At 39.5% G+C, this 20,825-nt stretch overlaps 1 protein-coding gene across 1 annotated transcript in view; it reads right to left on the bottom strand.

The window, feature by feature from the left end:
- Window positions 1-820: 820 nt before the first annotated feature.
- PTTG1IP2 (PTTG1IP family member 2) overlaps window positions 821-20,825 on the bottom strand; it is a gene marked incomplete at its 5' end in the record, with an annotated part of 34,112 nt that continues 14,107 nt past the window's right edge. Inside the window, 3 exon segments of the mRNA XM_081344450.1 lie at window positions 821-3,304; window positions 9,171-9,217; window positions 16,896-16,964. Coding sequence (XP_081200576.1) covers window positions 3,255-3,304; window positions 9,171-9,217; window positions 16,896-16,964 — 166 coding nt within the window. The 3' untranslated portion in view covers window positions 821-3,254.

Here is a 20,825-nt window from a genome sequence, read left to right as displayed (position 1 = left end):
TAAGCTATTTTTCCTCTACAAGAAATTCTTAAGCATTTCCCAATATGGAAGTATAGGTAGTACTTGACTAACGACTGTATTTCTGATTCTAAGTCATTTTGGTCATAGGTCAAGGACCCATGTGAGTGGCCCAAATTTACATTTTTTGCAGTAATGATGAAGCAACAAACTGCAGTCATTAAGCAAATCCATGGTCATTAAGTAAACTATTGCAGCCATTAAGTGAATCCACAGTCCTTAAGCAAATGCCAGTCATTAGTGTGAACTCATTCTTACAAATGGGCGTTTTTGCCAAAACTGGAAAAAATATGGCAAATCAGGGTCACATGATTATGGGATATAGCAAACAGTGATAAAGGCAAGCCAACTGGCAAGCACCCGAAATACAGTCATGTGACCAAGGGAGGATTCTTGCAATATTTTACAATGACCAGAAAAGTTTTTATGGGCTATAAAGCACATTTTGAAATGGTCACTAACTGACAGTTGTACATTTTGTGTTCTTTTACCAAGAACATTTAGCCCATTTTCTCTATCTAAGGTTCTGTATTTTAGAATACTGAATATAACCACTACGACAGAAAATACATTAACCTGGAAGAAATTGCAAACTGAGGAAAAGGTGATGGGTTCCACAGGACTGAGGACACTTTGTTATGAGGGGAGAGGCACTATAAAATATTTCTGAAGGTGGAATCAATCACTACTTCTAAATTTCCTTCTGTCAGCAGAAGCCTCTATAGCTATGAATTGTTCTGGTTTTCCCTCATGGATAATAGAATTCAAGATTCAGTCAACTGATTTCACATAAACATAGGCAGAACCATATCCTTCTTTATTATATTGATAATCCATATTTGCAAACATAACAACATACAAACTACAAAATTAAACAAGGTAAAACATGAAGATAAACAATTAAATAAAGTACAATATACTAAGTGATTTTTTTAAATTAATGCAATATTCACGTGAATGAGAAAACATGGAAAGATATCCTTCAGTTGTACATATATTTAGGTACAAAAACTTTATGCATCTTGAAGCCTTCTAAATTTACTGAGGCAAATTTTTCATGATCTGTCATCCTTGATGAATTCGCAAATTATTATCCTGAGATAATCTACATAGATGGTTGTCCAGAAAAAGGGGAATACTGAACAGCAAAGCTAATATGGGAATCAAAAGCATAAGGTGCAATTACATTTTCACATTAATCATTCACAAAGTAGGCTCAAATAAATGTTTACCCATCATATATCTAAGAGAAGTTGCTAGCAGTCCAATTAACTGTTCAGATCTAATAAAAAATATTTTCACATCGCATGCAGTATCCACTTTCACAAGATATCTCCTGTGAGAACTCACTACAGAAATAGTATCCAAAGCTGTAAGTTCTCAAAAATAAGGTGAAAGATAAACCAACCGCATTATTTCAAACTGCTTTACAAACAATTTGGATTGGTATGTCTCTACTTGCCTCTACATACCAAAAAAGTGGATAAAGTAATAAATGTCTATTGCTGTGGCTTAATTTGATGTTGCACTCAGGTGGAAATACACAATTGATGTGTTAGGTCTCACTAATGGCCTTGTACTGTATTTGATTGGGTGAAAGCTTCAGTTAATAGAACAAGAATGCTCTTCCTTTGGCTCAACATGCTCCTTTTCACACTATTTCTGAAAGACCATCAACTCTGCAAAGCAAATTTGATATGGGAAAACTGTGGTGAGCTATTCCTGAAAATCACATGTTCATAATGAATGTTAAGATTAGCAAGCCCTAGTTTTCAGAGTTTTGTTTAGGGAACTTCAGCTGTGTAATGACATGACAAAGCCTGTAGGCTTGTTAAATACAGAAGAGGAATGTTACCCACAATAAAATGTTATAGCATGTTCTTCTGAAAAAGAAAGTATTCTACTGAATCCACCCTACTTCCCACATTTTCAAATTGCTATGCAATATTCACTATGAAGCAATTTCAGTCCTTATTAGATCATTTTTCTTCCCTGCTTAAGAAAAACAAGTTTTAAAAAAGCAGTTTAAACTATGAATATCTAAATAAAGCAACTATACTATGCTTCAGTTGTGAAAAGAAAAATATACTACTTAACTGTTCCTAAAAGCAAAGAGATCCATCGTGGGATCCTGGTGTGGCTTTGGAGGTTATCTACAGGATCCACACAAAATACACAATTGGTCTGAAAAGCTCTGAACAGGAACATCCATAAGCTTCAAAGCACTTTCTTCTCTTCAAGTCTGAAGCACAGTACAGTTAACAGTTACTATTTAATAGCTCCATTTTAATTATACAGTAACAATATATTGGAAATATCTGCTTTGATAGATGTTAGGTATGATTATATACAGACAGAAATAGATACAAAAAGTTTGTACATTAGAAAAAGTAAATAGATACATCTTGTACATTATTAGAAAAAGTAGATAGCTTGAGGAATGAATTAAGAACAAGGCTTTTCAACACAATCTACAAATGTACAGAGATTAAAACGAAAAACTCAACACACACCTAAATAGCTAACAGGTTTTTGATATAATACTGCAGATTTTACTATATTTTTAAACTTTCTTTTTTAAAGTCAAGTGTTAATTTCAGTGGTCTCTCCTTAAGTACAATGCATCAGGGAATGCAATCAAGATGTTTAAAGACTGGAAAAAGCAGTTTTGAAGAACTTTTAACATGAGACAATGGCAGGCTGCAGTGATTAAGATGCCTTAATTAAGGATCTGATGCTGCCGAAGGTACAGCTAGCCAGAAGCACCAGATCATATTCATTCAGTTAAGGTCACTGCCTAGTGACAGTTTCTTTCACTTACACCCTTTGTATTCTATTAACATGAAGATGGTGTAAGCTATTATTGTGTGATAAGCTCACCTCTGCAGTGTCAAATACTTGCCAACACCTACTTGACACAGTTTTAAAGAGCCTCTTTATTTAGCAGCATGGAAAAGATGACAGGTTTTCTCCCACCCCCCAAAAGTCTGTGATGTTTAAGAAAATTAAACTGTCTCTGTACCTCAAACTGCACTCCTCCAGGGTTTTTTTCTATAGGGGGAAAAAAAAACTCCAAAGCATTTTATACTAGAATCATTAGATGCAAATACAATATTGTTGTTTCCCAAAGAAGGAGGGGGAAAAAGCATGATAAACATTAACTTCTACTGAACATGTATGTTCAAATTTGGTGCAATGAGAATGTCTTAACATTTTTAAGGCAGTAGTGCTATTTTTCATTCATTCTCGTATCTACTATAGGGATGATCAGGATCCTGAAGGAGACCTAAAAAATAAAATTAAAGAAAGAATTAACAGAGATTCCAGAATTGTTCTTTTCTGAACATGGTAGCTAATAACCATTAAGAATGGAACATTTCAATTTCTGCATGAATATAAAACAAGGGTTGTTGTTTTTTTTTAAAAAAAAATCATAACTGCAAACAGAATGTGCTTGTTGACAACCTCTCACAGCACTGAGCTAGAAGGGGTTTAACTCTTCAGGTCTTGCTTGATCTGTGTGTGACCTCTGATAATATGACCATGGGATTCTTCTGGCTCATCTTTAGAACTGGATGTGGCAATACTGTCTGGCAGTGGATCGTCTCCTTTCTCCAGGTCATTTCCAGATGGTGGAGGAAGAAATCAAGCCTGAGGTCCGTTTTTGTAGGGCTTCTTGTAAGCTTGATGCTCTCCTCCTTATATGATTTCTACAACTGCAAGCACAGAGTCATATTTCCTATGCAGAGGATATCGCACCATCCTGAACACAAGGTAAACATGAAATACTATCCAAGTCCTGTCTCAGTGTCCTCTTTGTTAATGACTGAAAGGAGAAAAACAAGCTTGGGCTCAAGCCTAGCTAGATTAATTGACTGTAAATTCAAGGGGGCCCCCATTTCCAGAAGCTATTCCAACTTTAGTTCTTGATGGAATTGCAGTTCCTCAGATGGAACTGCTGCTGTATAGTTGGGGCTTCTCCTACACTTGACTCTTGCTCAAAGAGCAGTTAGCAGCTCCAGTCAGAAGAGTTTTTCTATAGAGCAATTTTGTTCATCAATTATACCCTTTTGCAGATTGGAAGATCCCCTTCCTGGTCATGTACGCTTTATGGTTGAATTTTTGCAGTGCACTATGTGTAGGGCTGCTTTTGAAAAACAGTCAGAGGCTACACTTGGTCCAGAATGCATCAGTGTAAGTGGTTCTGAGTGCACTTTGCTTCAGCTGCACTAATTGCCAATAGGCTTCTGGGCAAAATTCAAGGTGCTAGTTATCCTCTATGACAGACCTGTCAAACTCGTGACATCACGTGACATCGTGCAACGTATCGGGACGGTTTTGCCACTGCAGGCAATGGGGTGGGCGCGGCTTCCACATGATGCATCCGGTCCGCAGGCCGGCTGTTTGACACTCCTGTTCTATGAAGACTTTCAGAGCTTAGTGCCTGCTTATTTGTGGAACTACCTCTCTTCAGTTATGTCTGCCCAGTCTATTAGATCTTATAATGTGGACCTGCTCCACGCCATCATTAAACAATAATCTTGCAGGGGTTTGAAGACACGCTTTTCTGTGACCATACTTGCTCTATAGGATAGTACCCTATCTCTTGAAGTGTACATAGGCCTAACCTGTTGTGGCAGTTTAGGAAAGTCCTTCACTGAAATTCTTTCCATTGGCTCTGGAACAAGTCATTTGGGATCCTGAGCTGAAATCAGGATTTTATTCCTTAGCTGTTACCCTCTCTACTCCCAATATAATTCTATAGTTTTTGACTTTGTTTACTCCTTGTTTTGTTTCATGATGTTGCACATTCCTAGAATTGCTTGGACTATGATACTTATACATTGAATACAAAAATAAAAGAAATAGAAATGAGGTTATCATAATAAACCAATGCCCAGTAACAGAGACACACTGATTTTTACAGCACAAATTTATCTCATTTAAAGGATTTTGTCATAATACATAAAATTAATTTGACTGTTTTGCTACTAGAAACATGCCTAGCACCTCAAAGGATATTTTCATAAATAGATTTTTAGTTCTTACTAAGTGTAGTTTAGCTCAAGATCCCTGAAATAAAAAATGGACATCTGTGCATTAAACTGTAAAAATGCTAAATCCTAATAGCCAATTAAAGTCTAGAAGCCTTCAAGTTAATCCAAACATAAGTCATTCATCATCCATCAAAAATTTTAATCAAGGCAGAGTGCTCCCCAGACAGAAAGAAGTCTCCCTGTGTATATACTAACTAGATTGCTCACCAGTTAAATGAGCAATTGAGATTGGCATATGGTGCTTACATAACAATTTATGACACTGAAGGATAAGCGGAACAATGGCAGTATCAATACAATTTAAAGGGCAATCATAACACAATGCAGGAAGGGCATTTATAGAGTGCTTCTGTTGCACTAGAAAGTCCTATCTTTAAGGTCAAGGACGAAGAAGATTTACAGAACACAATATATAGGGGGTTGACATGGGATAACCAGATTTTAATCAGTAAGTTGCAGACATAATTGTGGTGAATATCCATGCAGTAAATTTCATTGTGATGTTCATATATGTAAGTACAAGCACACAAATATAATACCAAATATGATATCCTATTCATATGCCTCATTATAAATTCATGACTGCCTACAGTTACAACTATGCTGGATTACTGGTGCTTACAAATGTTTTTTCAAGTTCTGGTCATCCTAGCACGCACACGCGCGCACACACACACACACACACACACACACACACTCCATAGTCAAATGATATAAATCTAGGCACTTGGTGAGAAGCTTCCATTTACAATGGTTGCAGTATCCTGCAATCATGTGACTGCAATTTGCAATCTTCCTCGCTGGCTTCACATAAGCAAAGTCAATGGGGAAGCTGGCAGAGAAGATCACAATTTACCTGGGTAAGTTTATCACACCTGTGCATCCCCCTCAGGCCCTCTGCACGCCATCTGCAACCTGTATACCTTTGTGCACCCTCCTGAACCTCACACTGTGCCTCCTCAGCCACTTGTGCAACCTCTCCAGCCACTTAGGAACTGTTGCCAAACCTTGTTGAGATTGTGCCATGCCTCCCTCACCACTTGTGCACCCTCACCTGCCACTTACCTGCCTCCCAACCTACTTCAAAGTCACCTGGAATTTCCTGCTGCCTTCCCCATTGCCTTTTGATTGTTGAAACCTGGCAGGAAGGAAATGCTCACCTACTGACCCATGATTCTCACTTAGCAACGGCAGTGGGTGCAGGGGTTGCTATCATTAAGCATTGTGGCCACATACTATTGTGCTTCATGACCACATTGTTTAATGATGGAAATTGAAATCCCAGTTGCCATCATAATACAAGGACCACCTGTACTAATGTTTCCTTTGAATCCATTCCCAGCCTGACTCATTGCAAATGTTTTGAAATTGTAACTCCTATAATACTGAGAAAATTTTAGCCTTTGAGAGTAAAAACCAAACTCTAGTCCATCAATAAAATATGGGACCTTGGTGCTTTTTGTCCTTAGTTGTTACACTGATGATATATTCTAGTTTGGTAATGACGTATCTGTAAGAAGACAACCTCAGCTCAGAAAGCATCAAGGACCTTACAGATCAACTCTGAGCTATTACTATTCCCATCTATCTATACTTACTCTATTCTGTAACAAGTTTTTCAGTCTAAAGACAATTATGAAAAACATTGTGTTTTTCTTCTAGAATGTATAAGATTGTACCAAATGAATAACAAATATATTTTCTAACAACTTAACAAATTCTTAGTTTCATTTAGCAATGAAAATAGAATTTGGGCAAAGTATATTCATTCAAGAATATATGGGGGGAAAAATCTGACAAATCCCTGTGCAAAGAAACCATTCCTGTAGAGCAGTCCACTTTCAAAGTGCTACTGCATCCTCTCCTCCACCCAAAGGACCACAACTAGAGTGAGGGACACATGGAATGCATTATCAATGTATAATTACAATTTTAATGGAGAAACAAAAGTTAAAGGGGGGAAAGCAGGGGAGGATGATTCTTTTTCATAATAAAACAAGTCTGTAGTCATCTTAATTTAGAAACGTATTATCAAATTATTTCCCCTCTGTTATTCATTCATGCATAAAGGGCAATCATAACACAATGCACCCTTAGCTGTGGGGTGCCTCAGGGGTCGGTACTCTCGCCTCTCCTGTTCAACATCTATATGAGGCCGCTGGGAGAGATCATCCATGGCTTCGGGGTGAGGTATCATCAATATGCTGATAATACCCAGCTTTTCATCTCCACCCCGAACCAACCCAGTGATGCCCTCGATGTGATGTCCCGTTGCCTGGAAGCGATACAGATTTGGATGGGAAAGAACAGGCTCCGGCTCAACCCGGCCAAGACTGAGTGGCTTTACGTACCGGCATCTCGTTTAGTCCAAGAGGTTCCATCTTTGGTTATAGGAGGAGAGATATTACCTCCCATTGATAGAGCACGCAATCTAGGCGTCCTCCTGGATTCACGACTCAGTTTTGAAGATCATATTGGAGTCGTGGCTAGGGGGGCATTTGCCCAGGTTCGCCTGGTATGCCAGTTGCGCCCTTTCTGGACTGAGATGCCCTACGTACAGTCACCCACACACTCGTTACCTCCCGTATAGATTACTGCAATGCTCTCTACATGGGGCTACCCTTGAAGACCACCCGGAGACTTCAGCTGGTGCAGAATGCGGCCGCGCAGGTAGTGATGGGAGCAACCCGATACTCCCATATTACACCCCTCCTGCGTGAGCTGCATTGGTTACCGGTTGTCCTCCGGGTGAGATTTAAGGTGCTGGTACTTACCTTTAAAGTCCTACATGGCTTAGGCACGGGATACTTGTAGGACCATCTGCTGCCGGGAACAACTTCCCATCGCCCAGTACGCTCACACAGAGAAGGCCTCCTCAGGGTACCGTCAGCTAGACAATGTCGGCTAGCGACCCCCAGGGGGAGAGCCTTCTCTGTGGGAGCGCCAGCCCTATGGAACCAGCTCCCCCCTGAGCTTCGGATGGCCCCAGATCTCCAGTCCTTTCGCCGCGGCCTCAAAACACTCCTTTTCCACCTGGCTGACCTGGACTGACAGGGATTTTAATTATGTTTTTAATTTTAACTCTAATTTTAAATTTATTTTAATTTTTATTTTTATTTATTCTACAGGGGCCTTTAATTTTTATTTTTATTTTAACTTCTGTATTTATTGTGCGTTATTGTTGTTAGCCGCCCTGAGTCCTTCGGGAGATAGGGTGGCATATAAGTCCCAATAATAAATAAATATATATGAGAGAGAATTCCTTTTGCAAAATAGAGCAAGCAATACTGTTTATTTTATTTTATTCCTCTGTATCCAGGTGAAACAACAAGCTGCTTATTTTAACTTTATGGTAAACACTGTTCCTTATGCTTATAGATGGCTCAATAATATTTAGTTCTTTATTTTTATTTTCTTTTTTTCCATCCTAAGCAAGTGACACATTCACAATTCAATAGGCTTGAAGCACTGAACTAGCTAACTGACCTTTTGGTGTTAAAAATGCCATTTATATGCCAAGTTTGTATTCAAAGCTCACATAAAGTTATACTTCATTTTTTTAAAAATGCACTGAACAAACCAGAATTGGATATTTTTGCACGCTAAGCATGGCTTAATATTAATCACTGGTATGGTGCTTACTAGTGAAAAAACTGAAATAGATCAAGCTATTTTTTCCAAATTGTGTTTCATTGTTCTAAAACAAATTACACCTTAACTCTAATTATAAATCATGTTAATTATGTGTGATATGTGAATGCAGCCAAAATTTTGAATGTAATCTGCCAAAGGCAAACATTTAACCCCAACACTTACATGGGCTAGAAAACTTTATTTCAGGCATTGGATAACATGCATGAAGAGATATTGGTTAAACCTGCCCATCACTTTATAAGCAGAATGTCTAATGAGGCAGGAAAACTGCTTAACCTCACAATTTCACAAATTGCACTGCAAAACACTAATGATATAGGAACAAATTGAATAAGAGGTTCCACTAATCAGCCATTTGCCCTTGCTAAACAGAATTTACATATCATGCTTACAAACACTATTGAGATAAAAAGCTTCAGATGGAAATTATGTTATACATACCATATTTTCTGCGTAGCTCATCATATTTCACTTTTCTTTCGTGTCTCCTGCAAAGGTTATTAATATTAGAGAAAATAACAGATATTTAAGATGATTATAAAATAAAAATGACAAACCAGTGCTAACTAGTAATATTCTGTATAGCTATTATAATCGGAAAATGAATTACATCTACAGTCATTTCTACATCTCAAAATACACTTTTAATATACATTTGATGATCAAATATATCAACACAACACAATTTACAATATATCTGATATTGCAGTGTGATTTTCATATCTGTAGATACTTCTGTAGAATCTGAATCAATCTTCAGTTCAAAGTTGTTTTCCCTCCTCCAAATTTTATCTGTATTGATTTCCAATGACTGAAGCACACATAATGAATGCGGTATGAATATCAACCAAGCTTTTAAATTTTAGCATATATGATGGCTTGTAAAATGAAGTATTTTTTCCAAAGGCAAAACAAGTTAAGTTCTAGATTATGGTATTTTATAGAAAGATTTTAAGAAAGTGTCAGTAAATATAATTCTGTATTACTTTTGACATCAGGTTTTCTTCTAATTTCAGATCAACCCCTTTTAATAAACTTCTCCGAGATGATTATCTCAGCAGCTGAAATTGAAAGGACTGCAGGAGATCTATTCTACGCAATAGCTCAAAGTCAATAATAAATTTTGTTTGATTTAGAGGACAAGAACCAAAGACATCCATGCCTTTGACTTAGAATGGGCAGTGATATTTGTTTTATTCTCCTGGGGTTCACTGGATTGAATCATCATAAATTCTTTCTTGAATTTAGTTACATCTAATTGATTTATGTGGAATCTACAATCCCTACATTCCAATTGCACTTTCATTTAAGATAAAAATTTCTATTGCTGTGAAGATTATAAAAAGCAACATTGTAATCCACTTCATGAGAATAAATACTTGCCCAATGTTGGCTTTTATTGAGCTGCAATGATGCAGTGGTTAGAATGCAGTATCTACCCAATACCAGGAATTCGATCCTTACTGGCTCCAGGTTGACTCAGCCTTCCGTCCTTCGGAGATTGATATAATGAGGACCCAGATGGTTAGGGGCCATGTGCTGACTTTGGAAACTGCTTAGAAAGTGCTGTGAAGCACTATGAAGTGATATACAAGTCTAAGTACTATTGCTATTTATGGACATGGGCAGTTAAAAAGAAAATACAAGTCATTCTTGTTATAATGGAGACTATTTTGTATTTTGCATTTTAGAGTAAGACTGAAACTGACACCACTATGATTACAGCTGGTCCTCGACTTACAACAGTTCATTTAGTGAGATCATTCAAAGTTACAACAGAACTGAAAAACGTGACTTATGATTGTTATACTTATGACTATTGCAGCATCCCCATAGTCACATGATCAAAATCCAGACCCTTGGCAGTTGACTCATACTTATGAAAGTTAGTGTCCCAGGGTCATGTGATCACCTTTTGCAACCTTCTGACAAGCATGGCTAATGAGGAAGCCAGATTCACTTAACAATAATGTTATTAGCTTAACAAGTGCAGCAAGAAAGGTCGTAAAAGGGGTCAAAATTCATTTAACAACTGCCTTGCTTAGCAACAGAAATTTTAGGCTCAATTGTAGTCATAGGTTGAGGACTATCTGTCATCTAATCCTTATTCACTTCTTGCCTAGATTACGGCAACACACTTTATATCAGACATGTCAAACACAAGGCCCGGGGGCTGGATCCAACCCGCGAAGTGGTTTCATGTGGCCCGCGAAGCCATCCTGGAAACAGTGAGGGAACATCCCCCGCTGCCTTGGCCCCAGCCGGCCAGGAGCCAACGTACAATTTTGTGGTGGTCATCTATGCTGAAATACATTCAGTCTTAGCTCCACAAGGCCGTCTGGAAACAGTGAGGGACCAGCCCTTGCCGCGCCAGCACTGCTCCCTGGGTGCACGCTGGGGAGGTATCACCCTTTGTGAGGAATGAAGAAATGCACCATCGCCTGGAAGTGGCCAGCATATGGCCCTGCCTACTTTGGGCAGGCTAGGGACTGGGCAGTGTTCCGCTTCTCTTCAGATTCGTGCCACCCAGCTCAGCCTCTTGGCACTGTGAGGAGAGCACCCTGCTGCCTGCTGAAACTGGGCAGGCTGGGGGCTGGGTGGCATTTTGCTTCTCTTTGTATTTGCACTGCCTGGCTCAGCCTCTCGGCGCTGTGAGAGAGCGCCCCGCTGCCTCCTGAAACCAGGCAGGCTGGGGGCCGGGTGGCATTGAGCTTTGCGCCGCCTGGCTCAGCCTCTCGGCGCTATGAGGAGAGCGCCCCACTGCCTGCTGAAACTGGGCAAGCTGGTGGCTGGGCGGCATCGCACTTCTCTTCAGATTTGCGCCGCCTGGCTTAGCCTCTTGGCATTGTGAAGAGAGCACCTTGCTGCCTGCCAAAACTGGGCAGGCTGGGGGCTGGGTAGCATTGCGCAGGTAATGTCGACTCTCACACTGCTCATGGCATCCCCTCCCCCAGAGCCCACCAAGCCGGATATGTGAAGTAGGCGAGGGCCATGTGCTGGCCATTTCTAGGCGATGGTGCATTTCTTCATTCCTCATGAAGGATGACACTTCCCCAGCTGCGTTTCTCCCTCCCTCATCTCAAATATTTTCCCAGCACTCTGTTGGAAGGAAGGAAGGAAGGAAGGAAGGAAGGAAGGAAGGAAGGGAAGGAAGGAAGGAAGGAAGGAAGGAAGGAAGGAAGGAAGGAAGGAAGGAAGGAAGGGTCTGAGGGAAGTCCTGCCTTAGTCCTGCCCTGCTGCCCTTTCACCATCCCTTTGCCCTCTCCTCCTGGCCTATCCTGGGGGGTCTCCCATCCTATTGCTAAGGAAGCTTTGGATACAAAGCCAGGTCTCCTCACATGAAGAGGGAGTGGACCTCCCTCTTGACTTTGCCCTCGTACCCATCATGAGCAACCTGACTAAGGAGAGCAAGCACAGCAGCTGGGCAGCCCCTTGGGGAAGTGGGGCTGGGCTTAGTGCCATGGGTGCTTGAGGGCTGGGCTGGGCATTTGACCTCCACACCACCATCCAGGCGCCCCCTCCCCGCATGGCCTGAGAGGAACAGTGAGGCTCCTCTAGTGTACCATGCCTTGGCACTTGCCACGGTCCCATCTCCTTCTGCCAGAGACCCTCAGATCTGTCCCACTCCTGCCCAGGCCCACTTGACTTGAACAATGTAGAGCTGGCCATGCCCATCCAGTAGGCCACACACACTCCAGCCATGCCCAACCAGTAGGCCACAACCACCCTGGCCACAACCACCCGGCCCCCCAAGGGCAACTGCAATGCTGATGCGGCCCTCAATGAAATTGAGTTTGACACCCCTGCTCTACATGTAGCTGCTCTTGAAACTCATTTGGAATCTTACAGCTAACCCAGACTGCAGCAGCCAAGCAGTCATTAGCATTTCTTGGTACCCTTATGTGATAACATTACTATGTCAGCTGCACTGACTACCAGAGGACATTCAGTTAAAATTTAAGGTATTGGTGATCAAACAATTTCAAAATAGATAGAAAATGTTTAATATATACACATAGACACACACATTTCTTGGATCTCTCTTCTCCAGCAACAGTTTTAAAAAAGAAGCTAAGATGCTGAATTAAGGAAGCAATTCATTAGAGCTGCACCTCAGAAAGAAATATGTCACAAACAGATGATTAGTAGTAGAAATAGATAGGAAGAAACAAAGTAGCATTACTGCCTCTGGAGATTTGATTCATTTTTAGCTCCAAAGAGACTTGGTTTCTCAATTTTTCCTTATTCTTTCCATTTTCCTCCTGATGGCCCTCACTTGATCTAGAATTACATTCTAAATATCTAAAATAATAAAAGGACCTTCATCTGAAGGCTAGATGGAACCTCTTATTAATTTCATTTTTCCAAGAGACTGTTAAAACAACAAATAAAATGTTTACTGAAGGCATTAAAAAGAAGCTAACTGGGATAAGCTTCTTTTTAATGCCTTCAGTAAGCATTTTATTTGTTGTTTTAACAGTCTCTTGGAAAAACCTGAGGGAACACCTGCTGCCGGCATCAAGTTCCCTTCGTCTAGTGCGCTCCCACAGGGAGGGCCTTCTCAGGGTGCTGCCGGTTAAAGATTGCCGGCGGGTAACACCCAGGGGGAGGGCCTTCTCTGTGGGTGCGCCTGCCCTCTGGAACCAGCTGCCCGTGGAGCTTAGGACCGCCCCCGACCTTCGTTCATTTCGCCGGGACCTGAAGACCTGGCTCTTCGAGCTTTCCGGCCCAGGCTGAGAGTTTTTTAATTGGGGTTTTTAATATTTTTTTCACGGATTAAATTTAATCTTTTTAATTGTTTTTTAATTTTTGTGTCAATGTTTTAAGTACCCTGTAAACCGCCCTGAGTCCTTCGGGAAAGGGCGGTATATAAATTCAATAAAATAATAAATAAATAAATAAATGAAATGAAATTAATAAGAGGTTCCATTTAGCCTTCAGATGAAGGTCCTTTTATTATTTTAGATATTTATCAAGGAGACAAAATGCCTATCTAGCTGGTTGGCTCTTGTTCTGTAAAGAACATTTCTGCAACTTTGTTTAAAAATGAATTATATTTCACCAGGCTTTATGTATATTTATCTGTGATTCTTACATACATGTGCTTTTAAAAAGTGTACACTATGGAAGCCTCTAGACAAGGCACGTATTTTAATAATATATTTATCTGATTTATATATTGGATTTCTATTTTCAGTGTGGCTATCAAAAATTTTAAAAAGTTTACAATAGTCAAAAACTAAAATTGTTAATACAATCAATTAATAATTAAAAGCTCAACAAAAGAGCTGTGTCTTTATAATTTTTCTCTATGTACATAAAAAAGGGAGCAATATTCCAAGGGAGTTTGTTCCATAGCCCACAAACAACAGAAGACGTGTTCTCCTGCATTCCAGACTAACAATTGGGCGTCTTCAAAAAGGCCTGTCTTGCATGTAGGAATGGCTGCAAATGTTTGCAACAGAAAAGGTGCCCTATAAACAGCCAGACATTGACTATTTGAGGGAGATGGATGGCACAATATGAAAAAATAGTAAACAAATAAACTAGTTTTTATTGTGCCTGATCAACCTAGTCAACCAGTGCAGATCTCTGCAATCAATAAATGTAAGAAAGTACTATTATTTATCGTTACTTTGCTGTGCAGAACTGAATTCCAGGAGAATACAGACAGTAGTTCTTGACTTATGACCACAATAGGAACGAACCATAACTTCTGTTGCTAAGCAATGCAGGAGCGCCAAAGAATTGAAGCCTTTGAACTATGGTGCTGGAGAAGACTCCTGCGAGTCCCTTGGACTGCAAGGCGATCAAACCGGTCAGTCCTAGAGGAGATCAACCCTGACTGCTCTTTAGAAGGCCAGATCCTGAAGCTAAAACTCAAATACTTTGGCCATCTAATGAGAAGGAAGGACTCACTGGAGAAGAGCCTAATGCTGGGAAAGATTGAGGGCAATAGAAGAAGGGGACGACAGAGAATGAGGTGGCTGGATGGAGTCACTGAAGCAGTAGGTGTGAGCTTAAATGGACTCCAGAAGATGGTAGAGGACAGGAAGGCCTGGAGGAACGTTGTCCATAGGGTCGCGATGGGTCAGACACGACTTCGCAACTGACAACAACAACAAGCAATGCAGTCATTAAGCAAATCACTGTGATGGTTAAGCAAATGATGCAGGCATTAAGGAAAATCTGTCTTTCCCCATTGACTTTGCTGGTTGAAAACAAATGGCGATTATGCGTCCCCAGAATGCAGCAATTATCATAAATACATATTGGTTGCCAAGTGCCCCAATTCTGATACATGACTGCGGGGATGCTTTGACAACTGTAAGTGCAGTCTTTTCTTTCATAGTTACTTTAAAAGCTTGTTAAATAATTGGTTGTAACCCAAGGACTACCTACAAAATGAAGCAGCACCATAGTAGAGATATTGGCAGAATTTCAACCAATGAATAGCCCAAATTATTGTAATTTATTCTGCCACTCTTCTACTTGTGACCAGCAGTAAACTAGGGTCCTTGTTTGTAACAAGCCAACTATTTTGAAGCTCAAAGCCTTTCACTAAAGACAGGCTGAAAGGAATCAGGAATCTTTTTCTGCTTCTGCAACCTAATAATATTTCTGTAGCCAAATACGTGATTTGCTGAGAGCAGTATTACAATTACCGTATTTTTCGGACCATAAGACGCACTTTTCCCCCCAAAAAAGTGGGCGGGGAAACAAGGGTGCGCCTTATGGTCCGAAGGTGATCCGTATGGCCAGCCCCAACCTCCGCAAGTGGAAAGCAAGGGAAATTGCCAGGAGCACGAATCGGCGTGTGCTGAGAAACACCGATCTCGCGCTCCTGCAATTTCCCTCGCTCGGTTTCAGCTTCCCTTGCTACAAGAGAAAGCAGGCTGAAACGGAGTGAGGGAGATTGCCAGGAATGCGAATCTGCCGATCTCGCTGCTGCAATCTCCCTCGCTCCCTTTCAGCCTGCTTTCTCTTGTAGCAAGGGAAGCTGAAACCGAGTGAGGGAGATTGCAGCAGCGCGAGATCGGCAGATTCGCATTCCTGGCAATCTCCCTTGCTCTGTTTCAGCTTGCTTTCTGCAAGAGAAAGCCGGGCCGCAGGGCCACCTTCACGGGTACTGCTCTAACGCGGAGAGGGAAGGACAAAGAGGGAGGGAAGGAAGAAAGGAAGGAAGGAAAGAAGGAAGGGACAATGGGAGAGGGAGGGAGGGAGAGTAATATAGAGAGAGAAAGAGAGAGAGAGAGGGAGAGAAAGAGGGAGAGAGAGAAGGAGAAAGAAATAGGGAGGGGGAGAAAGGGAGAGAGAGAAGGAGAAAGAAAGGGAGAGAAATAGAGAGAGAGAGAGGGAGAGGGAAAGGGAGAGAAAGGGAGAGAGAGAGAAAGAGGGAGAGACAAGGAGAAAGAAAGGGAGGGAAATGGAGAGAGAGAAAGAGGAAGAAATAGAGGGAAAGAGAAAAATAGAGAGGGAAAGAGGGAGAGAGAGAGGAGAAAGAAAGGGAGGGAAATAGAGGGAGAGAAAGAGGGAGAAATAGAGGGAAAGAGGGAGAGAAAGGGAGAGAGAAAAAGAGGGAGAGAGAGGAGAGAAAAAGAAAGAGGGAGGGGGAAAGAGGGAGAGAAAGAGAAGGAGAGAGAGAAATTAAATTAGTAACATGATTGTTAAGTGAATCTGATTTCCCCACTAAGTTTGCTTGTCAGAAGGTTGCAAAAGGCGATCACATGACCCTGGAACAATGTGACCATCATAAATATGAATTGATTGCCAAGCATCCGAATGTAAATCACATGACCCTGGGGATACTGCAATGGCCATAAGTGTGAAAAATGGTCATAAATCACTTTTTCCAGTGCCGTCGTAACTTTGAACAGTCACTAAGTGAATTGTAAGTTGAGGACTACCTGTACTTTATCATTTTTTTTCCTTTTTGGGGGGGTCAGGTTTTTGACACCTTGCTGGGCGACTGGTGGTATGCGGACATTGCCTTGTCCTAAAAGTGGTACAATGGATGAAAAGGTTGAAAAGCCCTGTTTTAGTATACCGGTACTATTTGGTTCAGAATATTTTTTTTTCTTGTTTTCTTGCTCTAAAAACTGGATGCGTCTTATGCTCAGGTGGGTCTTATGGTCCGAAAAATACGGTAATAATTTCCAAACTTACCGCTGAGCAGATTGCAGTCGTTTTTCTTCCCGATCTCCAATAAATGTTTCTTCTTCATCAGTTGCTCTCCTGAAAATGAAAAAAAAAATATGTGCGATTTCAGAACAACTATATGCCAGAAATATACTGTTCAGGTGGCATTAATTTATTACCAAACTTTTATAACAGCCTCAAAGCATGCCTAATTACAAACTAGTCAGAAGTAGTATCTTTATAGATTTAGGATCAGGATGTATCTGAACCCAAAATTATCAAATGCTATTATTACACTTCATTCTAAAATTTTAATTCAATTCTTAAATTAAATGAAACTTATAGTTCAGATTTAAAGTGCTCTGGATATAGTAGATTTGTTTTATATAAAAATAAACCTCATCTAATATACTCTCATGGTTTAAAGTGGATGATTTATCAAGATACTTGACAACATGACAAACAGAATAATGAATCATGCAAGTATTACTGAATTTATTTTTTTCTTTTAAGTAGAATAGTGGACATTCTCTTCTTTCAACTTACATGGAAAAACAAGTGTGAAAAAAGGATCAATAGAAAAATATTTTTTAGCTATCAACTTTTGATTTGTTAGTCAAAATAGGAAATTTTATTTACTACCACAGTACTTTGACCATTGCAAGAATAAACACTGACATCCAGTGGACATGTCATGTGAGAGATTAAAGAATTATTCCAAAAATGCCATGAATATATATTTAATATTTGTAACTGTACTTTGAAGAGTAGTATTTTTCAACAAGTATATATTTCCACCATTAAAAGAAATGTAGTGTGAAGACACATGACCATCATTTAGTGACATTAATCACTGCCATCCTCTTGTTGTTGTTAAGCGAGGATCATGGATTGTTAAGCTAGAATTCACTGGCCATCACTTGAAATTTCCTGCTAGCTTCCAAGAAAGTGAATGGGGAAGCGAAACAGGGAACCAACAAGGTGTTGGTGATTTTTCAACAGGCAAGACAAAAGAGCACTACAGAATTAAGCAAGGCTATGGGAGAGGTGTGCCGGCTGTGGGGCCCAGGTACAGATGCTGGGAAGGGGGAGCAAGCTGCCACCTTCCTCTATGGCATCTTCCCAATTGGCTAGCCCATTTTGATTCTGATTGTGGGGAGCCACCCAAGAGAAGATGCAATTGGCATGAAAAAATCACATGGCTGTAGGATGCTGCAAGTATTTTCAGTATGAGCCAGCTGCCAATGGTCCAGATTGTGACCACACTGAGATGCTGGGATGGCCTGGTCATAAATACTGTTTGTTCAGCCCCAAACACTTAGTGAACAAATAGTTGTCAACCAAAAACTCCCTATATGTTATATGTTTTTTCTTTAAGGCCAATGTACGGGCAAGGGAATGAGTACAGGCAATCCCAACTTACGACAATTGAGTCAAAATTACTGTTGCTAAATGAGACATTTGTTAAGCGAGTTTTAACCCATTTTACAACCTTTCTTGCCACAGCTGTTAAGTGAATCACTGCAGTTGTTAAGTTAGTAATCCATTGTTAAGTAAATCTGGCTTTCCCATTGACTTGGCTCATAAGAGGTCGCAAAAGGTGATAACATGACCCAGGACACCACAATTGTTGAGTCAGTTGCCAACCATCTGAATTTTGATCACATGACTATCAGGCTGCTGAAATGGTCATAAGTGTAAAAAACTTTTTTTTTGTAAGTCGAGAACTACCTGTAATCTGAGTACCACCCCACAGTCCATCTTAAGAGATCCATTCAGGAATCTTTTAAAAAGCTGATTAATGCGTAAGGTGTTTTCATGGCTTTACTGATAGGGTGAGGGGATAACTCATCACTATATATGCATTCTACCTCCTATAGCCCCAAAATTCAAGGATGTATCAAATTTTGTCTATTTAGTCTACTAAACCGACAATACAAAAACAATATCTGTACCAAGTAATGGGGTTTAATATCACTACCAAAAAGACTACACACCTGTGATTTGATAAAAATATTTTGTAAAAATATTCAATGATCTGGAAAATGATAACATCAGGGTTTTTTTTTAAATGAAAAAAGTTAAACCCATCTTTATAATAAATTATGGCCATCATCCAGAAACTCCAGAGATATCCTTGGTAATAAAAATCACGTTGTTAGCTAAAAGTTTTATAGCATGCCAACTTTTCATTTAATTGGGAATGGGGTAAGCATTACATATAAACTAAAGACTCTTTAAAAATTATTTAAGTAGGGAAGGCCTGGCAGATGCCAAGAGAGACCTCTATGTGTGTAATATAATCCATCACGCTTAGAGCTCAGGTCTAATATTATTTCATTATATGTTGCATTTTCTCTGAGAATTTAAGATGACACTCAAGATGGTAATTATTTACGGTGCTATTCCCTTATTCATAGTTTTCCTTAATTATGGTTTTCATTATTTATTTCATTTTTTCTTTCTAACATATAAATAGGATCATTATGGGTAGTCCTCAATTTATAACCACAATTGAGCCCAAAATTTCTGTTGCTAAGCAAGGCAATTGTTAAGTGAGTTTTGCCCCATTTTATGACCTCTTTTGCCACAGTGAATTAAATTAAGTTGTTAAGTGAATCTGGCTTCCCACATTACTTTGCTTGTTGGAAGCCAGATGGAAAGATTACAAATAATGACCACATGCTCTCAGGACAGTCCAACTGTCATAAATACATGCCAGTTGCTAAGTGCCCAAATTTTGATGACATGACCAAGGAGATGCTGCAACCACTGTAAGAGGGAAAATTGGTCTAAGTCATTTTTTTTAGTGCTGTTGTAATTTCAAACAGTCACTAAACAAATAGTTATAAATTGAAGACTGCCTGTATTAGAAAGTCATCACGCTAGAACATTGTCTGGATTTAATGTGTTTAATATGATTTATGAAACCATTTTCTGTGACAAACTTTAAATCTACATATTACGCATATAGATCAGGATTAAGGTAGTTAAATAATTTTATATCTTGGAAATACATTTTTTCTTTTATATTTTTTATCTCAAATGACATGGTGCCTCACTTTCAAATCCAAATATTTCCTCTTAAAAGCAGCAAATAGCAGGTTATTATTCTCTTAGATCATGCAGAAAAAGTAGTCACATAAGAAAGTAAAGCCCTAGACATGCTAATAATCTAGCTTGGATGGTAGGTACACATAAAGATTGCTGGCGGACAATACCCAGGGGGAGGGCCTTCTCTGTGGTTGCGCCTGCCCTTTGGAACCAGCTGCCTGTAGAGCTTAGGACTGCCCCTGACCTTCGCTCATTCCGCCGGGACCTGAAGACCTGGCTCTTTGAGCTTTCTGGCCTGGACTGAGAGTATTAATTGGGGTTTTAATTGGATTCTAATTGGGATTTTTATGTATTTAAGGTTAATGTAATCATTTTAATTGTTTTTAATTTTTGTAATTGTTGTATTGTTTTTTAAAAAACCTTGTGAACCACCCTGAGTCCTACGGGAGAAGGGCAGTATATAAGTTTAATAAATAATAATAATAATAATAATAATAATAATAATAATAATAATAATAATAATAATAATAAATCTGTGTAAATATATTTAAAAATTAAGAATCAAATTAGCTACAAAATAGTCATAGGCATTTGATTATAATAAAGCAGAAAACCTCAAATTTTTCACATATCCAACATTGTTTATTACCTCAATCTTAATGTCTATAAAACTGTGATAAATGCTAGGGAAGAAAAGATTTTTTCTCCATCAAACAATAAGAAAGAATAACCTCTGCTGCATGTGTTATAATCCCGACTGACTTCCCTAAAATGTCTCTAAATAATCTAATTTTTTATAATTATGTTATAGTATAATTATGGTATGATTTACTTACAGTTGGATCCCTAAGAACAGATGTGCTAGAACAGAAGTGTCAAACTGCTAGCTGGATACGTCACGCA

Source organism: Vipera berus (genome assembly GCF_964194415.1).
Source record: "Vipera berus genome assembly, chromosome: Z".
Lineage (NCBI taxonomy): Eukaryota > Metazoa > Chordata > Lepidosauria > Squamata > Viperidae > Vipera > Vipera berus.
Note: the sequence above shows the minus strand (reverse complement) of the source record. Positions and strands in the feature narration are given on the sequence as shown.